The sequence below is a fragment of the Rhodofomes roseus genome (assembly GCF_022264815.1).
Source record: "Rhodofomes roseus strain CIRM-BRFM 1785 chromosome Unknown C8Q71scaffold_2, whole genome shotgun sequence".
Taxonomy (NCBI): domain Eukaryota; kingdom Fungi; phylum Basidiomycota; class Agaricomycetes; order Polyporales; family Fomitopsidaceae; genus Rhodofomes; species Rhodofomes roseus.
In genome coordinates this window covers 2,149,183-2,167,424 of record NW_025952958.1, presented here as the reverse complement: position 1 = coordinate 2,167,424, position 18,242 = coordinate 2,149,183, and the positions used below count along the sequence as shown (strand labels likewise).

Here is an 18,242-nt window from a genome sequence, read left to right as displayed (position 1 = left end):
GCGTAAGTAGGCGCGTCTGGCATGGGAGCGCGTCACGCCGCCCGCCTCGGCGATGCCCGGTGGACGCCGGCGGACTCCTGGGGCGGCGGAGAGGCAGCAGCGGGCGAGCGGCAGACGCCCGCCACCGACATGAGCGACGTCCACGCGCGGATCTCCGCCTTCGAGGCCCTCGCAAGCAGCCCCGCCGCCCGCAGCCACACCCGGCCCCTGTCGCCCGACGCCGCCGCCCGCTTCGACCCCATCGTCCACTCGCCGTCGCCGTCGCCGCCCGCCCTCGGCCGCAAAACATCGCTCATCGACCTGCACGACTGGGTCCTCGACGACGGCCCCCGCAACAGCCCGCCCACGCCCGCCCTCCCCGCCAGGCCCCGCTCCACCGCCCCCGTCGCCAGTCCCCGCCACGTCGCTGCGCCCCTCATCCACCTCGAGTCCCCGCCCTCTGCCCGCCCCGCTCCGCCCCTCCCTCCCCGCACGCCGTCCTACACATCCCTCCGCTCCGTCTCCGCGTCCTCTGCATCCACCTCGGCTGCAGCGTCTCGCTCGCCCCCTGCACCCCCGCCGCGCAGACCGCCGCCGTCGCGGGCTTCGCTCTCTGCAGATCACTCGTACCCGCCCGCGCTCAGCCTGGGCCTGGCCATCCCTGCCTCTCCCTCCCGCCACGCCCCTGCCTCCTCGATCTCTTCCTTCCACTCTGTCTCTCTGTCCTCCGATGGCGGAGACCCCGGCTCGCCCTCGACGCCGAGCAATGTCGCCCCATCTCCCTCAGACACCGTGAGTATGGCAGAATCCTTTGAGCACCTCTCCGTGTGTTCCACCGCGCCCGAGCTCCCCCGCCGACCGCCCTCAGAGCCACCAAAACTCCCCCAACGCCCGCCCTCTGTCAGTCCCAACGTCACGCCCAAATCGCTCGGGTCCTCTCCCCGCCCGCCCTCCGCAAAACCCTCCCCTCCACCGCGCGCCGCAACCACAAAGCCGCCGCCACCCCCGCCGCCCCGCCCCCCGTCCTCGCGCGCATCCACGGGCTCGTCCGCCTCTGGCACCTCCACGTCCCTCTCTTTCTCCGACCGTGCCTCCGTCTTCAGCCTCAGCACCTCGCCCTCCTCTTCCAGCTCGCACCTCGGCCCAAGCAGCTCCTCCCTCGCCACACTCAAGCCAACCACCAAGTCCGCCACAGTGCCCAGCCCGCTGCCCTCCCCGATTCTCTCCCAGCTCACGCGCGCAGCCCCCGTCCCGCCGGCCGCCCGTCGGCGATACGAGACCCTCTTCGCACGGAACCTCTACGCGCAGAACGCCGTCAGGAAGGACATCGCCTCGCCGCCGCCCGGCGCGCGTGCGCGCAAGGCTGCGGGCTGGCGTGGGCTGTCAGTGGACCTGCTGACGAACCCCGAGCCCGCAGCGACGGAGCAGGAGAGCGAGGAGCGTCTGGACGGGGAGACGGTGCGCAAGATATGGGTGCGCTCGAAGCTCGAGCGGAGGACGCTCAAGGCGATATGGTGCGTCGCCCTCCCTTACATTCTACGCGCTGCGTTCATTTATGCGGGACGCCGAGTAGGTCGGACTGCGACCCCGCGGGTATGGGCTCGCTCGACCTCGAGGGCTTCGTCCGCGGGACGTGGCGGATCGACGAGGAGCTCCGGCGCGCGCAGTTGCGTGACGGGCTCGGGCTCGGGCTCGGGCTCTCGCTCGGTCGCCACGGCTCGAGCGCGAGCGCGACGGCGCGGGGAAGGGCGCGTGCGAGTAGAGGGAACACGCGGCTGATCCTGCGATAGCAGGCCGTGCGGGCGAGGTAAGGGGACTTGTGTTGATGACGGACTGATGCTTGTGAAGGATGCTTTCGATGGCTGTCTGGCTCTGACGATGTAGCGTATATTCATTCGGGCTGGGTGATGTGCAATGGACGTATACCCGCGCATATTGACGTTCTTCCCATGTGCGTGCACCGTGTATCGGGGATGTGCAGCTCGCATGTATGTGGCTGCTATGCCATACCGCTGACGTCTCGTCTTGCTCCGTCTCGAGACACTACCAACTGAAGCGCTCAGATAACTGTAGGCTCCGAGGCCAAGTCCCAATCCTCCTCACTCTCGCGTGATGCACTTCTCGCGCAATTGTCGTCGTCGGCTTCGAAGGAAGCGAATTCAAGAGCGGACACTTTGCTTTCTTCGGCGTATCCTCCCTCGTTGGCGTACTGCGCCTTGCGGATGCTCAAGAAGAAATGGGAGAGGATGAGCGGCGTGAAACTGCCAGTAGTGCGGAGAACGTGAGTCTATAACCTGTAGGACGTGGCAGGGTACTGACATGGCGTTGAAGATCGAAGTGCTTTCGAAGATCTGCGACTTTCGGGTCAGGACATACGCAGAATGATGGTCAGTATGACTGAGGGATCGGCTCACCATCGTGACGGTCAAGACGGCGTCGGCGAGGTTGAGGAACAGGTGCACTCTACAATGCAAGATCAACAGGATCCGAAGTATCATACGAGTGTCAACACCACCGACATGAAGTAGATGGCGCCTTTGAGAGAGTCAGACAGTGAGTTGTAGTGTGAGGACAGGCCGACTAACCGTTCAGCAACAGTCTCGTGACGACGCTATCCCCTTCCTCGGTCCGCCTCGCGAGGTCGAGCAGCCCGCCCCTGGTCCTGTACCAGGTCAGGAAGAGGATAAGCGCGTCGTGGATGATGTTGAATATCCTCGTGAGGATCTTCACTGCGGACATAGACATACCGTGAGTAACTCTCAGCCCCCCGGGGTGATGTAGCTCACGTCTGTGATCACGCAGTCAGCCACGGAGCATGCGTAGGGATCTCTTCACAGCGTTTGTGGGGCACTTACGCGTCATCAAGGCCGGCTGGGACTGTGCTGTGCATGGCACAGTACAGGGGCGGAGGCAAGGCTTCCGGCGTCGTCCGTGAGTAAGTGTACTGTAGCCCGCAGCAGTACTGTAAGTCCGGGGTCTGCCCCATGGCAGCGGCGGTGCTCACGATGCTCGTGCCGAACTGGAACAGAACCAGGGAGGACACCAGCGCGGGGAGCTTCCAGTCGGAGACGCAGTGCTCGAGCGCGTAGACGCGGATGGCAGAGAGTACTGTGACGGCGTCGTCGGATGGGGTAAGCCGTCAGTCAGTACGTGGCGTTCGCCGGAGGTGCGTAGGTGAGCACTCGCCTCCGCAGACGATCAAGAGGATGCAGGTGATGGCGTTCACGATGTGCAACATGGCGTATGCACTGGGATGCAGACTGAGCCATGGAAACGAACGTGATGGGGCCGTGGTCGTACCTCTGCGATGTGCGATGACGTAGCATGTGAGCTTGTCTGCTCGCTCAAGGAATTACTGCCAAAGTACTGACCTCGCAGTCCTCCTCGTCGAGGGCTACCAGCTCCAAGACCAGGTACGGAACCATAATATAACGGTTCACGATGTAGAGCATGCTCGCCCCAGAGATTTTTCGCTGCCATATCAGCTCGATGCTGTCGGAGACCGTCAGGAGGGTATCGTAGAGATACAGTGCTGGCAAAAATGTTTCGGTCACCATAGCGGCTGCACGGCAGGACGGAGACTCGGACGTACCTGCTGCAGCAACGGCACAGCGATTCGTGGTCACACTGTGATCGGGGCGTTCATTGTCCAAACTGGTCAGTGGCGTGGCCCAAACGTTCATGGCGAGTACGTACGCCAGAAATACAACATGGTCCATGCGGGCTGTGAGACGGGCTCAGGGGAAGGCGGGTGTGAAGACGTAAAGCTAGAGGACCGCTGGGGGTAGGCGACCGACCACAGCTTCCCATGCAAGAGACAGAAGCACGACGAGCGAAGAGCAGGATGCATTGGATGTGTGGAAGGCGTCGGCCACCTTCCACTGACGGGCCACCATCGACCCCACGGGCAGTGCTTCCGACCACGGGTGCCTTGAATCCAAGTTCTTTCAATTCAAACTAGACCGCCGCTGGCCTCCTACTAAATAGGACAGGTAAGATTCAGAACCTCCATGCATGTCGGGGCAAATACCTGCAGTTCGACGTCGACATGGCTCGCCGGATCTGCATAGCTTGACACAGCGGTAGGCAGTGTCAGTTCAACTCGATGATGAAACCGAGAACTTGCCCAGGCGTTTCATGGTCGCGGTAAGGTTCGCGCCCGTGTGGACCTGTGGCACGAGGCCGAATTTCATTGAACTCAGAGCTTGAGCTTAAATTTGCAGCGGTCCCAGCATATACGTGTAATCCAGGGTGAGTCCTTGGAACATTCTTGGACGGCGAGTTCTTGCTAATGCTATTGTCCCCACCAAGCACCTCGAAGCACCCACTGAGGTATCACTGATCAAGTGTTCCCATTGGAATTTCTACAGTCCGATCGTCAGAGCGGTGCGTGGATTTCCAACCCGAGTCTGCGCCCACCTGACTGTGAATGGACTCTTTCCATCAGCATAGTGCACTTTGCGGATGCTCGGCTCGACGAAATGCGACAGGATCAACGAAGCAAATCTGGACGAGCTGCATCACACTGCGGCAGCTCATGGAGCCACGGCGCTGCTACTGTAGACAATAACTTGAAGAACGATTGTGCAGAGTTGATGGCCAAAGTTGACTCGAGGGAGCACTACGGCTCCGGAAATTGACGAGTGATTCGAATGGCCGTTTGTATTGAGTGCCATTGTAATACCCAAGACCAGGCCTGAAGGAAACTTGGGAACGCACTTTCAAGTTCACTATATTGTACAGTTGTTGTAGTATCCCGTCGTCCGTGGCATTACCGCGCTTCAATGTCCTCGACACCTCGCTCATAATCTCCCTCTGTAGACAGTGTACCCCAGTTCACTTTGATGCCCTCAGACAGTGCCTCTTGGTCCTCCAGAGGTTGCGTGCCTCCAAGACTTGGGTCCGAGATTTGACTCGGTGACGATAGTTGCCGGTTTCTTGCATAGTGAGCCTCACGGATGCTGAGGAAGAAATGCGAAAGGATGAGAGGCGTGAATCTCGAAGCAGAATTAGAATCAGTGACATGGCGCAGGCCGCTAACTTATCACAGACGATGATCACTACTCACATCTGATTGAATATATAGCTGGAATTGAAAGTCTGTACAGATAGTGTAGTATCAACGACTCGACATCCAGTGGCTCGAGTGAAGACGACTTCAGAGCACGTACCCCTGTTACGGTTAGGACAGCATCGAGAATGTTCAGCACAAAGTGCACTCTACATCGCGTCATGAGTGAAAGTGCCCGTTGTTGGACTCGGAGGTGCGTCTCACGTACATGAAGTACACAGCACCTGTAATTCCGGGTCAGGAACACCATACAGCAGTGGACAAGAAAGGTTGAGACAGACCATTTAGTAGCAGTCTTGTCACAATGTTGTTACGCATGTACATGGCACTTCCGTGTTCTCTCAACTCCCCCCTTATTTTATGCCACGTGAACAGCAAAATAAGGGCGTCATGTATGATATTGAGCACACGAACGGCGATGGTCACTGACGCCCTTCATCAACGTCGTCGGTGAGCAGCGATGCAGATCTGCTACTTACGTCTACGCCAATCATCAGGGTGGTATGAAGACATCAATACGGCGGCTGAACATACCCATAGTAGAGATTGGCTGGGACGGTATCGCGCACCGTACAGTGGAGCGGAGGTGACACGACCTGTGATCTGTAACGAGAATATTCGTACTGGCATAGATGTACATTAGTAGTCAACTGTGGTTGAGGTGGCAATGGACACCTACGACGCTCGTGCCGAATTGAAATAGCACAAACGAGGTGACCAATCCAGGCAATTTCCAGTCAAAACCGTAGAAATTCAAGCTGTAGACACGGATTGCCGAGAGAGCTACTTAGGCCTGTGGTCAGAGGCAATGCCGTCACGGTGCTAGGTCCTGTTTCACCTGCAAATACAATGAGTAGTGAACATAGTATGCCGTTCGACGCCTGCGATATGATGTACGCCCTTCATGGCACAGACTCGGATCAGACATTACGACAGGTCTGCAGTTGAATCGGCGCACCGCTGTAGAAACACACGTCAGTACACGCTCATTCAATCATGGTGAGAAGGCCTCACTGCACAATCAGTCTCTTGTATCAAAAGGAATTGCAGAGCGATCCAAGGAAGCATGAGGTATCTGTTCAAGATGTATAGTGCACTAGCTGAAGTAATCTTGCGGCACCATATGAGCTCAACACTGTCCGAAAACGTGAGCATCGTGTCGTAGAGGTAAAGGACTTCCAGATGAAAGCCAGTGAGTGGTTTCCATGTCATCGAGCCTCTAAGTAACCCACCCGTGGCGGCTACGGTGCAATGATTGGCGACCGTTCTGTGCAAAGACGTATCGCCAGTGATCAGCCACTCGGACGCCGTTGATCGTAACGTGCGCCTCATACCCTAGTTGTACAGTCCGTTCCATGTTCTTCGTCCGAATTACTCTTCTGCTCGGTGATGAAAGGACGTGTTGATTCCACCGCTCGTAGCACGAAGAGCTTTATGAGGATTCCTGTGAGGGTGTATCCCAAATTTTGCCGCTCTGTTGCACTGCAGCCGATGATGCTAGGCATGAACGTGCGCTAATCTTCTGAGGCCACAGTGCATGAGTATGGCAGATGCCACAAATACAAGGAACCAGGTTTCCGGAACTAAGCCCCGAGCCGGGCATCCCCAGGAAACGCCAGACGAAGACCACCTAGTAGCGCCACTCAGCATCCATTCAACGCGGTAAGAGATACACTCACGCAACAGTGGAAAAATCATGGACAGGTGCCAGCGGTGGGTGCATCTGCTAGCGATCAGCACAGCGTGGCTTGCACATAGCCGGAGAACCTAAAAGAACAAGGTCAATGCGGTCGTATCATGTCTTACAGTAAGGCGCCACTAGTACATATACTGTTCTCGGTTGATCCCGTATGACAGCAATGCCCGCCCGAGTCGCCGGAAGCTGTGTATTATATGTGAAGGGAGGCTTTTCCAGGAGCCTGAGTGAGTCAAATCTGCGAAGATTGCCTCAATGGAAGTGGGGCATCGCGGAACTGAGGGTAGTGTGTCCTACAGATAGTACCACACTATGATACTAGATGATCATCGCACACTCCGCAGTCGGTATACCCCGGCTGTATGGGAAACAATGATGCGACAGCGCTTATGGATGTCAGTACGCCGACAATTTGAACCCCCCGCGCGCGCGACCGCGATGCTTAGGCCCCTACCAGAAAGGACTCGGAGAGCCAGGCCAGATTCATGACTGCATTCATTCCCAATCGCACCTTTGTAACGCAAGCTTGCCTGGATATGTGGCACCTATTGTTTTCAGCTTTCCGTGTCCGATAACAAGCCACTCACAGTTTCATGTCGGCCTTGGGGGTTGGACTCGGTTACACCGAACGTGTTCGCCCCGCATGGAGATGCATGACTCACCTTCGATGGTCTTTGCACGGAGAGTCCTCATATCGGGGGTGCAGCGCTGCAGTGCAGCAGGTACTTCGTCACTGGGGTAGGTGGCACACTACTAAGCCGATGGTCCGCTCAGTCATTCCTACGTGAACGGGGTGCTATAAAGCGCACTGCCACTCGAGACGAGAGCTGTGGTAGCAAACATCAACGTGCTTATCAAGTAAGGATACTCGTTCACTTTTGAACACGTACCTGAGTATCACGACGGCTCAGCGGTTCGTTGTAACTGCGAGCAGACCGGAATTCTGAGTTCGCCGAGGTCATCACTGTTCCTCATGCGTGTCCCGTAATTTCCTACAAGTCCGTCTGCCCGAATATGGCATAGAAATGATAGGTCGCTGTGTGGGCTTCGATGCTATATGCTCTCCTGTGAGCGTGACCGTTACATCGCACTTGAGATTAACCCGACGCACCGATGCCCAAGAGCGATCGGGACAGTGTCATCCATCGCACAATACAGTGGAGACGGCAGAGTTTGCAGTCGGTACCGAGCCCACGTGTACTTCACGGTCGGAAGCATCAGTCCGCGGGAAGAGCTGGGCAGTGAAGGCAAACGCATACAACATCTGTGCTGAATTGAAGCAATACGACGGAGGTCACGAGAGCTGGTTATTTCCAGCTGAAGCCATAGAAGAGTGAAAACGCGGAGGGCAGAGAGGGCAGCCCTGTCCGGCGCGAAGCCAGAGGAAGAGCTTACATTACAGTCTTGCAATGTGTGCTGCACATTGCAGGACAACCCAAGGAAGCATGAGGTATCTGTCCACGATGTACAGAATACTCGCGGGTGTGAACTTGCGGCACCATATAAGCTCGGCACTGTCGGAGAAGGCCGGGTGAGGATGCCGTCGTAGAGGTACAACACTGCGAAATAGAATTCAATGAGTAGGCGCCAATTCTTTGAGCACAAAATAAGCCCACCGCTCGCAGACGCAGTACAGAGATTGGCAACCGTCCTGTCAATGGAAGCAGCAATCAGACACCCGACCACGGACAAGACCGCAGCAGCATACCCCAGCACTAGCACTCGGTCCATGTCGTTCAATCCAACGCTCTTCCGCTCGGTAAGTCGCCATGCTACAAGACGTACCATGTCATATTTATGTGCTCTCCACACTCGGCGTGGACGTGTGTGAGCCTTGTGGCGAAGACTCCATTCTATACGGGCAATACGAGATGCTCCACCGTATGAATTACCCTTACTATCCTGGATGCCCAGTGACCGCAGCTAATCCACAGATCGAATTGAGGAAGTTCCGAACATGATGAAACGGCCCACAGTTCAGATGGACTCGCAACAGAATAAGACAAAGGCTTGCTTGAGATGCACATTTGAGAGTGCGACTCATCAGAATAGTACCCCTGATCACGGTGTCCCCGTAGCTCTAAGACGCGCAAAGATCATCGAGTCAGCACATCTTAAGAGAAGGAGCGCATTCAAGCACACGCTCACCAAATGGATGTATTTCCTCAATTGCGTAGCTCCGAGTCAGCGCGCCTCGCTGAGCATGGTTGAGGTTCGTCAAGTGTTGTCATGATGAGAGCCGTGACAGACGATGTCTGGGCGTAATACTGGCAGCATCTTTTCAGGCTGTTCTCTGGAATTTCCAGTCAAATGGAGAGCTGCCCTGGGCTCAAACTTGATTGTAACGCCAGATACATGTACACCCGGGCGTAGCTGCCAGAAGCCCAAAGGTTGACCATCCTTACTGAGCTTGTCATCGTGAAGGCTGAGTCGCAGCAGCTACATACCCTGCCGTACGCGTAGTGCTGTGGCCATATTTGCTGCAGCAGCCGGAGGGGACTGCTTTAGCGGACGTTACAGCAGTGGATGGACGCATCTGTAAGACTGTATAGTGTTCCAGCCACTGGCACACGCTGCCGCGCGCGCCGGTGGCGGCGACGAAGACGCGTTGCGGACGCGCCGTCACGGTGTATTGCGCGTGAACACACTGCCTGCCACCGCTATGTCCCTTCACTGGGGGTGAACAGCCACCACTCATAACCCGCATCTGTCGTGCCTTTAATCCTTCCAATGCTAGGTACGCGTCTTTCCTCGTGCTGGGAACGCAAACGGTCTGACAAGCCAGTCCTACAGTTGTGGGTCTGACGGGTGGGATAGCCACCGGCAAGTCCACCGTGTCCACCCTCTTACGCGCACACAACATCCCAATCATCGATGCCGACGTCCTTGCGCGCCAGGTTGTCCTTCCAGGGACGCACGCGCTGCAGAAGATAGTCAAACACTTTGGGCAAGACGTCCTCCAACGCGACGGTACCCTCGACCGTGCGAAGCTTGGCGCGATCGTATTCTCAGACGAACGTCAGCGCAAGGTGCTGAATGGGATCGTCCACCCCGCCGTACGCCGCGCGATGCTCTGGGACGTCATCCGGTGCTGGTGGCGTGGCGAACCGCTGTGCGTCCTGGACGTGCCACTGTTAATTGAGGGTGGACTCTGGCGATTCGTTGCAACCGTCGTAGTAGTCTATTGGTGCGCCATTCTTTGTGTGCTTTCTATACTCTCTAGCCACATACTAATATGCATCGGCGTGCGCTTCAGCTCCCCAGAAATCCAGTTGCAACGGCTCATGGCGCGAGACAGCTCGAGCCGTGAAGCAGCCATGGGTCGCCTGAACGCTCAGCTTCCCATTGGAGAGAAGGTCGACTACGCTGACATTGTCGTTGACAATTCTGGCTCGCTGCAAGATCTTCAAGGGCAAATCGAATCCTTAATTGCCAAGTTGCGCCGGAGAGCTGGTTGGTCATGGAGGATAAGCTGGCTGTTCCCACCCTACGGCCTACTATCCGCTCTATCTGTGCTCGCGTGGAAGGCTATCCGGGGGAAGAAGGCGACGCAAAAACGGACCATACGCCCGTGATGTTATGGGTCACGCACTGATCTCATGTTCGTTGGCAGCTTCATGATGTGTAAATTATGTCGAGGTGCTACCAGCGCGTGCTGCAGTTGCAAGTTTCTCCGCAAATTCTCTAGACATTCGGCGCATATAGCTTACGTGCGCTTTGTACTGAGGTCCTGTTATCAATCTGAATACACGAATGGATGTTTTGCTGCATTGGACGCTGAATATGAGTTCGAGCATCTGTTCTTACAATACCAACCTGCTGGCCCGTCAGCGAGCCCGAAAGGACTGGTTTTATCCACAGAAGAATATATGCATGATCATTACGGAAGGTTCATGAAGATCAAATGGTCGAGTGGACACAACTTCTAGTTGTAGGTCCTGGCCAGAGTCCGTGCGGGTAGTAGATCGCTCAAATCGCTCTCGGCGGGCCCCTCCCTCGCCCCTTCATATCTGCGCCAGCACCATAGATCTGCGCCAACAGCCCGAGTACGCCTCCATCCGCCATCCCATCATCGTCCTCTTCGTCCCTGACCTGACTACTCGACGTCCGCCTCCGTGTGTCAACGTACGACTCCCCCAGCCCGCTGCCCACACCACCGTCCGCAGCGAGCTCCTCTTCAGGGATTGTGTCCTTCGTGGTCTGGTTCGCCCGAGCGGAGGGGGGCTGGGGCATGATGCTCCCCTGCGAGTCACCCAGTGCGACGGTCTGCGCCATGTCGAGGCCAGCGGCGCTCTGGAAGATCGTCGACGTGCCCGTGCCCATTCCCCCGGCTGCCGCAAGCGACCCGAGCCCAGGCCCACGCGTGCTCTGCATCAACGTACTTCCTCCACCACGTCTCCGTGCCATTACGCTCTGGCGCGGATCCTGCAGCGTCGCATCGAGGCCGGCTTGGCTCTCCTGGAGCTGACCGAGGGCGGGCGCGCCGGCATCGGATGGGCGGCGGAGGAGCCGACGACGACCGAGCCCCATGGGGTGCGCGGCGCTGAAGTCGGCGATGCGGCTGAGGTAGAGCGAGCCTGTGGGGTCTGCAGGCATCCACTCCGGGTGGGCGGCCTTGAAGTTGAGGAAACTCTTCTCCATCTTTCCCTCCTTGGACATCAGTCGCTCGTCTTGGACTTGTGTAGGAGCGCCAAACTAACAAGAGTGTAAATCGAGGGATATAGGACAAGATCGCGCACGAGGGAACATACCTTGATGTTACCGTGCCGCTGGAAGTCGAATACCGCGAAGCTGCACACGTAGCCGAGGCCGTCGATGTGCACAGTGAACTCGCGGAAGAAGTCCACAATGGCGGGTGCGCAGGGCGGGAGCGAGTACCACAATACGAACGGCGTGAGGATGACTGACAGCAGCTCCTGGGCGAAGATCATGACCTTCATCGCGAACAGTTCGCCGAACTCCTCGTGAACCTATAATACCAAAACATCAGTGCTTTGCTGTAGCGATCCGCTCCGTTCTGCCGCACCTTCTTGGAGTGCAGCTGGCCCCTCCACTCTTCTGGCATATAGTGCGTGTATTGTATCACGTCCGTCATGAGTAGCTCTGGATCAAACACACGAGTCTCCTCCGGGATCATTCCGCGTGCTACGGCGAGGATGGATCCGAAGACGGTGATGTAGAACAGCACAGTACGATGCGGCGTTATTTCGAAGTGAAGAAAGAGATCGGGATCGATCACGGACGCAAGCAAGAGCACAGCGGCGAAGGATCCTGCAATGAACGCCACGAATCTGTGAAGATATGTTAGAACTGTGACCATGAACTCGGGTGGAACAGCTTACCGGACGATCAGTGTGACCTTCTCGTTGGGGAACTGACCGATGTACATAGTCGCACTTGGGTATGACTCGTTGAGACGCCGCTTGAAGAGATGCGGTAGCTCATTGAACTCGCGGAACTTCCACTGCGCAAAAGGCGTGTAGCGTCGACCACCGATATTCGAAGGATTGTTCTTGTATTCCTGCACGGCTAGTTCAGTCAACGGAGGCATATGACTCAATAACCATTTGACTTGCCTCGAAGTAGCGGAAGAACGAATACATGATCAGGTAGAGTACGATGAAAGGAGCGAAGATGGCGTTCAGGATCCCCATGAAGATGAGCCGCCTCCTCAGTCTGGTAACTCATCAGTGGCAACTCTGACGGCAGTTCTGATCAGGTGCGTACCCTTCAATCAGGACCGTCCTGTTCTTCGACTTCAAGAACACTTTCCTCACCTTCCCCCTCTCGTCGAACAAGTACTCCATCAGGCAGAACCGCAAGTTCCACTCAAGCGCCCTCGTAAGTACGCGTCCCTTACCGTCCTCCGGAACGGTGACGAACCGTTTGAGGAAGGGTGGCAATGGTACGCGGAGATCCAAGAGCTCCTTGTTGAATAGGGCAATGAGGTAGTTCTCCTGCCGCATGATACGGTTTGCTATGTCGTGCGCATCAAGCTTGGCGGTCACTGACTGACCTGCGCCTGTAGACGATAGTGCCGTTAAGGGATTGTCTTCGCGTATCGCGCCGATGCGTCGCACAACTTCAGGCCAAGAAATGGTCTGAATGTCAGCCTGTGTGATTATCCTGCCGTTAGTCCTCGCCACCTTGCCAGCGGAAGCCTATACTCACGTCAGGGATATGAAGCAGGTATGTATAGAACCCGTACATATCCACGAGACGTAGGATGCCTAGGGCATAGTTCACAATCTGCCACGCGAAGAAAGCGGTGAAGAGGACAAAGAATAGGAAGGTGAAGCCGGAGAATCTGTGTACTCTGTGAGACTTCGTCCACAAATGATAGGCATAGTGTATATACCTCGAGACACAGCGATCTACAATGACGTCGCCCAATCGTGTGACCTTATCCGGTCGTATGCGGGAGTAGTCTACGCATCCCAGAAGGAAAGTTGAGAACCCTATGACGAACCCGACTGTGCTAGTCACAACGATCAGTTCTAGGAACATAGAATTGAGCTCGAGGATGACTGACAGAAGGTTCAACCCTCGAGACATCGCTATGCTGTAGATGCCCTTTCCCTCATAGTAGTAGTACGCCTCTTGCAGGAACGCGTCTAAGTTGTACACATTGACCCAGTTCCATAATGCGCGTTCGTGAGCATCAAGGCCACGCATCCTTGGATGACGCTCATGTGAAGGTCTAGGTTGTGGCGTGTCGTCCACGTCCAGTTCTGAGGGTCGTGGCGGGATGGACACAGGTGCCCCATTCGAGGGTGTAATGGGCGGCGCAGGAGGTACGTGCCTTCGAGAGCTAGAGTACAGTGGCTGCCTCCTCGTTTCCTTCTCCTTTCCCTTCGGACTGGTGGTAGGTGGAGATGCCGTTCGCCTCGCAGCACTAGATGGTACGGCTTCAATCATGAAGTTCTGTGGCTCCTCGTCTGACGAGTCTTCGTCCTGCTTCGGGTCGGCCTGCCGGACATTCGGCCTCAGTACGTTCATCTCGGGGTTGTCACCGCCCCAAGCCACGCGCCGCTTTCCATTGGGCTTTGTCTTGCTCGAGCGCGACATTGTACTGCGGCTCGCATGGCCAGCCTCGAGGTCGTGGTCCCCGTCCGCGTTATCTTCTTCGTCCCCTTCTTCTAGGACGGACTGGTTAGCAGGCATGTAGCCCTGATAGGTCCTTCCCATGGGATTGAGCATGTGAAGGAATGGCCGCGAATTGCTTGTTCCGGGGAAGATAGACTGCGAACCGTGAAGAGATCGTGAAGACGACAGCGGTCGCGAGCTAGAGGAGGGGGGTGGGCTTGACATGGTTCCAATTGTTCAAATACACAAACTAGTGGTGACTGGACATGTACGCCGTGGTCTCTGCAGGCTCAGAGGAGAGTTGCACAGGATGGTCAGTGTCGGACCTGCCGCCTGCCTCGGGCTCAAAGACGTAACACACGCAGTTATTGCCCGTAATACTGCTACATTAACTCCATATATAGTAGTTAACTAGCATGTAACCCCAGAATGGAATCATTTCAACGGACTCTCGAGCCGTCTCATTCGCGCTCCCGAGCTTCAGCTGTGGGATGTCTCTGACGCTGTCCTTCGCCCGGGTCCTTGCTCGAAGTCACGTACCTTCAGCATTGCGACCGCACCGTCGATTATGTCTGCGACGACTGTCAACATCTCCACTGGATCCTGCTGTACAGCGGTTCGCCACCGAACTGGCTAAGCACCAGCCATGCTACGGGATTTCTGCCTCCTATGTCAAGATTTTGACCGAGCCTTGTCAGTTCTACCAAAGCCTTCTGGTAAGTACACACGCTATATTGAGACACGCGACATCAAGCTTACCTGCATTGCAGAATCTCATTCGCAACGCGCGACGGAGAATCTTCATATCTTCTCTGTACATCGGGTCGGAGGACGTGGAACTGGTGCGCTTACTAGTGGATGCACTGTCTGCTTGCATTTTCACATCACTCGTACTCAGATCAAAGCACTGGAAGCATCACTTGAAGCTAATCCCGCCCTCCAAGTGCACATACACCTCGACTACAACCGGTGCACACGACCCGAGCCTCTGTCCACCGCGCACTTGCTTGCGCCTCTCGTGCGGCGGTATCCAGACCGCGTACATGCCTGGTTCTTCCGGAGTCCAAAGCTGAAAGGGCTAATGGCGCGTGTGATGCCTCCTCGCTTCAACGAGGGCTGGGGCGGCACTTGGCATCCAAAGATATACGGTGCCGACGACGACCTGGTGATATCTGGGTAAGGAAGTACGCCTCTTGCCTCCGAATTCATTGCCCGTTTATCTGGAACCAAATGGTCGTCAGCGCGAACCTCAACACGTCGTACTTCACCAACCGTCAAGACCGATACGTTCAACTGACTGGCCAGCCCGAGTTGGCTGACTACTGCTTCTCGTTCCTAGAGCAGGCCGCTAGCTTCTCGTATTCTCTGCTACCGTCCTCCACAGAACAAGATGCTTATGTGTTGTCTTGGCCTCACAAGGATTCACATCCCCATCATTTCGAGCCGAAGGCGGAAAGAATCCTTACAGCATTCCAAGAAGCCCAGAAGACCCGCGCCTCTCACAAGCTGGCCTCCCTACTCTCCGGGCCTTCTAGTGCTCAGGGTGACACGGACGTGATAGTGGTGCCCATCATACAAGCTGGGCAATTCAATGTTCGCGAAGAGGAACGATGCCTGGCCATGCTGTTCCAGCATCTCTCGGAGCCGTCATCGCCCACATCGCATTATGACGGACCCTTAGTGGATCTGACGAGCGGTTACTTTGGCCTCTACAAACCGTATCAGAGCCACGTCATCAATTCGCCTGTGGCATGTCGCGTCTTAGCGGCCAGTCCAAAGGTGCGTCAGAGTTCGCTCGGTCTTTGCGTCGTTGCTGAAAGGCACATTAGGCGAACGGGTTCTACGGCTCCCGTGGTGTGTCTGGCAGGATCCCAGAAGGCTACACAGTCCTTGAACGAAGATTTATGAAGGCCGTCCGCGCGGCTAGACGCGAATGGCCTCCTGAGCAGCCCCTCGAGGACCGGATTGAGTCGGGCGTGCAGCTCAGCGAATGGGAAAGAGAAGGTTGGACGTACCACGCCAAAGGTAAGCATCATGCTGTTGCGCGTGTTCGTGGTCCCTAATCGCTGTTGCAGGCATATGGCTCCGACCAACGCCTTCAGCGCACCCGTGCCTCACACTCTTCGGCTCGACGAATCTCAACTCGCGCTCTGCCAACATCGACACAGAGCTTTCCTTCATGCTTGTGACTACTTCGCCAGGCCTACGCGCGCGTCTCGCGGAAGAAGTTGATGGGCTCCGGTCGCATGCGTATCCCTGGCGGGGTGCGGAGAGGAGGGTGCGGCCGTTCTCTTGGCTGCTCGCGAGCGCGTTGTCGACTCGTCTATGATGAATCATCCGTTCCAGGCCTCTACTAGTAGAATAATGTCTCCGAGTCGTATAGCACATACTAGCCTAGGGATCGTCTAACGTCAGGATACCACACCACAGATCATAGACAAGGTGCTACAATGAATGAGGGTCAGCCAAAAACCACATCATGACGATGTATTGAGCATCACCTCCTTATGTCGCTGAATCCGTTGCTGGCGTTCGACCACTCTCGGCTGCTCGCTGTTGAGTTGCCTTGCTTGCCGCCCCTGCATCGCCTCCCCGCTCGTTTACGTATTCAAACTTGCGCGAGTCTAGGGTAAACGTCACAGGTCCCTTGTAAGATGACAAGGGTATGATTATTGCGTGTCAGTGACGTGAACAGTCACTAGTCAAATCAGACATACCTCGTTCGTCAGGCTGACGTTCATCATAGCGCCAAATCGTCCGGCTGTCCATTGAAGAGGCGATGAACGATCGCTCGTTCATAGCATGAGGAAGCATTGAAGTGCAAGAGGACTAACACTTTATCTTGTCTGGCTTGTACAATGCCTGCATTTTGTCCAAAAATGACGCATACATTTGCCGGCCGGCCTCTGTACCCTGACGACCGATCAATCGAGAAGCTTCACGCACATATGCTCGGAACTTACCATTGCTCGATGGAAGTCTGGATTGCTGCTTCTGTGTGTGTTGGCGAAGAGCGTGAACTGCGAGACACAGAGAACGTCTCCGTCTATGTCCTTGACATTCTTCTTCCACATGGCTCCGGAGCCGTCATCAAATATCCGGAGCTTCAGGCTGGTCCGGTGGTAAGACGTGAGTGAATCGTCTGACCAGAGGACGACTCGCACATTTTCTTACAGATCGTGTCAACATCCTCGGTGGTGTCGTCTTCACTATTAGGGCCAATCTGTCGCAAAACCTAAGGATATGGTCTTACCTCTCCCTAGCCCGACGAGGACCATAAGCCCCTTTGAAATCGACGACACGACGTTGCCGTCGACTGCGTCCGTATGAGTTCATGCGATAAATTGAATTCGTCGGATGAATCGACTTCGATGAAGTGAGTAACGCTCACCGGTTACCGAGGCTGAGCTCACACGTTGCACTACCGCGCGCATTATGAGGCTGTTATTTGGAGACTGTTGTCGCGTATGATATCAGATGTAGATGCGCAGAAACCCGAGGTCGGCCACGGTGTAACGACGTTCGAGTGAACGACGACTCCCTTACTCGCAAGAGCAAGGCTCTCCGAATCCCAGGTCGGAAGTGTTGCCGGGCGCCTTCGCACTTGTTTGGCGTTGCTGTTAATCTCACTTGGATCTCACCCAAAGTGGGTAACCTCGGTCATCGGGCGCATCACCTGCGCCATGCCAGCAAGATAAGTACATACATTGTACATATAGCAGCGTGGCCAGTGTAAGATGCAGTTCAATCGAGAAACATGGTCCCAGAGGCCGTCAAAGGGGGGGTTAAAGCACGGGAGACAATAAGTACTGAAGGGCTCATATCCAAGTAAGTGCAGGTCTTCTCCGCTGTGCATGCCCGCACTTCAAATGATGTTGAGTTAAGATGTTAGGTGTCGCGCGATGGACTGTCATGCTCAGGCGCGTTCTCCGGTCAGTGAACGTGTGCCGCACGTGGTCGCGAAGCGGCTACTAGTAGTAGTATGAATGCAGCGGAAGAGTGGACCGGAGACATGGCCTTCGGTGCGGTGAGGAGATGGCGAATCGACCCTCCGGCTGCTAGTCCGAGGTCGTGGGCAAGTCTCACGCGGTAGCCGTCGAGTGCCGGACGTTCGAGTCCGAAATGATAGACAGTCTCGCGCGCGGTGTCGCAGTTCGGGCATGTGGCGAGTCGAAGTCGACTCGCTGGATGCGGTGGAAGTGTCGTTGTAGAGGGGCGTGCTCTGTTCCTAGAAGCTGAAATAGGATGCTCGCATGACGTCGCGGGAGCTTCTCCGCCAGCTTCTTTGAGGGAAGGCTTGGCTCGACTCTGTGTTCACTGTTACATATGGTACGATCGCGAGACTTCTACTAGTAGAACTTCTGTACACGCCTGCGGTGAGAATTTCAGCCGGCTTGACAACTCGGCGCA

At 56.0% G+C, this 18,242-nt stretch overlaps 7 protein-coding genes across 7 annotated transcripts; 3 read left to right on the top strand and 4 right to left on the bottom strand.

Moving 5' to 3' along the window:
- Positions 1-21: 21 nt before the first annotated feature.
- On the top strand, positions 22-1,769 carry C8Q71DRAFT_853635 (uncharacterized protein; the record flags this gene model as incomplete). The annotated part of the gene is made up of 2 exons (XM_047926962.1): positions 22-1,493; positions 1,553-1,769. 2 exons carry the CDS (start codon positions 22-24, stop codon positions 1,767-1,769), a joined length of 1,689 nt encoding a protein of 562 aa, XP_047784192.1.
- Positions 1,642-4,136, bottom strand: C8Q71DRAFT_736072 (uncharacterized protein). The gene is made up of 12 exons (XM_047922528.1): positions 4,010-4,136; positions 3,676-3,958; positions 3,572-3,606; positions 3,351-3,511; positions 3,166-3,229; positions 2,984-3,087; positions 2,838-2,923; positions 2,565-2,713; positions 2,499-2,514; positions 2,394-2,442; positions 2,299-2,330; positions 1,642-2,240 (listed from the first exon to the last, which is right to left on the bottom strand). The coding sequence occupies exons 2-12, from the start codon at positions 3,696-3,698 to the stop codon at positions 2,039-2,041; spliced, it is 921 nt and encodes a 306-aa protein (XP_047784191.1). The 5' UTR covers positions 3,699-3,958; positions 4,010-4,136; the 3' UTR covers positions 1,642-2,038.
- A 3,523-nt stretch (positions 4,137-7,659) lies between these two features.
- Positions 7,660-8,529, bottom strand: C8Q71DRAFT_736054 (uncharacterized protein). Its single transcript, XM_047922527.1, has 4 exons — positions 8,455-8,529; positions 8,006-8,397; positions 7,858-7,946; positions 7,660-7,799 (listed from the first exon to the last, which is right to left on the bottom strand). The coding sequence occupies exons 1-3, from the start codon at positions 8,475-8,477 to the stop codon at positions 7,885-7,887; spliced, it is 477 nt and encodes a 158-aa protein (XP_047784190.1). The 5' UTR covers positions 8,478-8,529; the 3' UTR covers positions 7,660-7,799; positions 7,858-7,884.
- Positions 8,530-9,284: 755 nt separating this feature from the next.
- Positions 9,285-10,521, top strand: C8Q71DRAFT_736051 (dephospho-CoA kinase-domain-containing protein). The gene is made up of 3 exons (XM_047922526.1): positions 9,285-9,483; positions 9,540-9,933; positions 10,003-10,521. The coding sequence occupies exons 1-3, from the start codon at positions 9,477-9,479 to the stop codon at positions 10,319-10,321; spliced, it is 720 nt and encodes a 239-aa protein (XP_047784189.1). The 5' UTR covers positions 9,285-9,476; the 3' UTR covers positions 10,322-10,521.
- Positions 10,506-14,168, bottom strand: C8Q71DRAFT_736048 (APG9-domain-containing protein). The gene is made up of 9 exons (XM_047922525.1): positions 13,279-14,168; positions 13,105-13,224; positions 12,918-13,053; positions 12,474-12,859; positions 12,323-12,422; positions 12,089-12,267; positions 11,773-12,037; positions 11,498-11,716; positions 10,506-11,441 (listed from the first exon to the last, which is right to left on the bottom strand). Exons 1-9 carry the CDS (start codon positions 14,055-14,057, stop codon positions 10,716-10,718), a joined length of 2,910 nt encoding a protein of 969 aa, XP_047784188.1. The 5' UTR covers positions 14,058-14,168; the 3' UTR covers positions 10,506-10,715.
- A 155-nt stretch (positions 14,169-14,323) lies between these two features.
- Positions 14,324-16,161, top strand: C8Q71DRAFT_699657 (uncharacterized protein; the record flags this gene model as incomplete). Its single annotated transcript, XM_047920079.1, has 6 exons — positions 14,324-14,548; positions 14,603-14,674; positions 14,731-15,008; positions 15,074-15,611; positions 15,662-15,857; positions 15,908-16,161. 6 exons carry the CDS (start codon positions 14,324-14,326, stop codon positions 16,159-16,161), a joined length of 1,563 nt encoding a protein of 520 aa, XP_047784187.1.
- A 176-nt stretch (positions 16,162-16,337) lies between these two features.
- Positions 16,338-17,266, bottom strand: C8Q71DRAFT_698555 (D-Tyr tRNAtyr deacylase-like domain-containing protein; the record flags this gene model as incomplete). The annotated part of the gene is made up of 7 exons (XM_047920029.1): positions 16,338-16,478; positions 16,550-16,593; positions 16,667-16,745; positions 16,796-16,943; positions 16,997-17,036; positions 17,086-17,148; positions 17,224-17,266. The coding sequence occupies 7 exons, from the start codon at positions 17,264-17,266 to the stop codon at positions 16,338-16,340; spliced, it is 558 nt and encodes a 185-aa protein (XP_047784186.1).
- Positions 17,267-18,242: the final 976 nt, after the last annotated feature.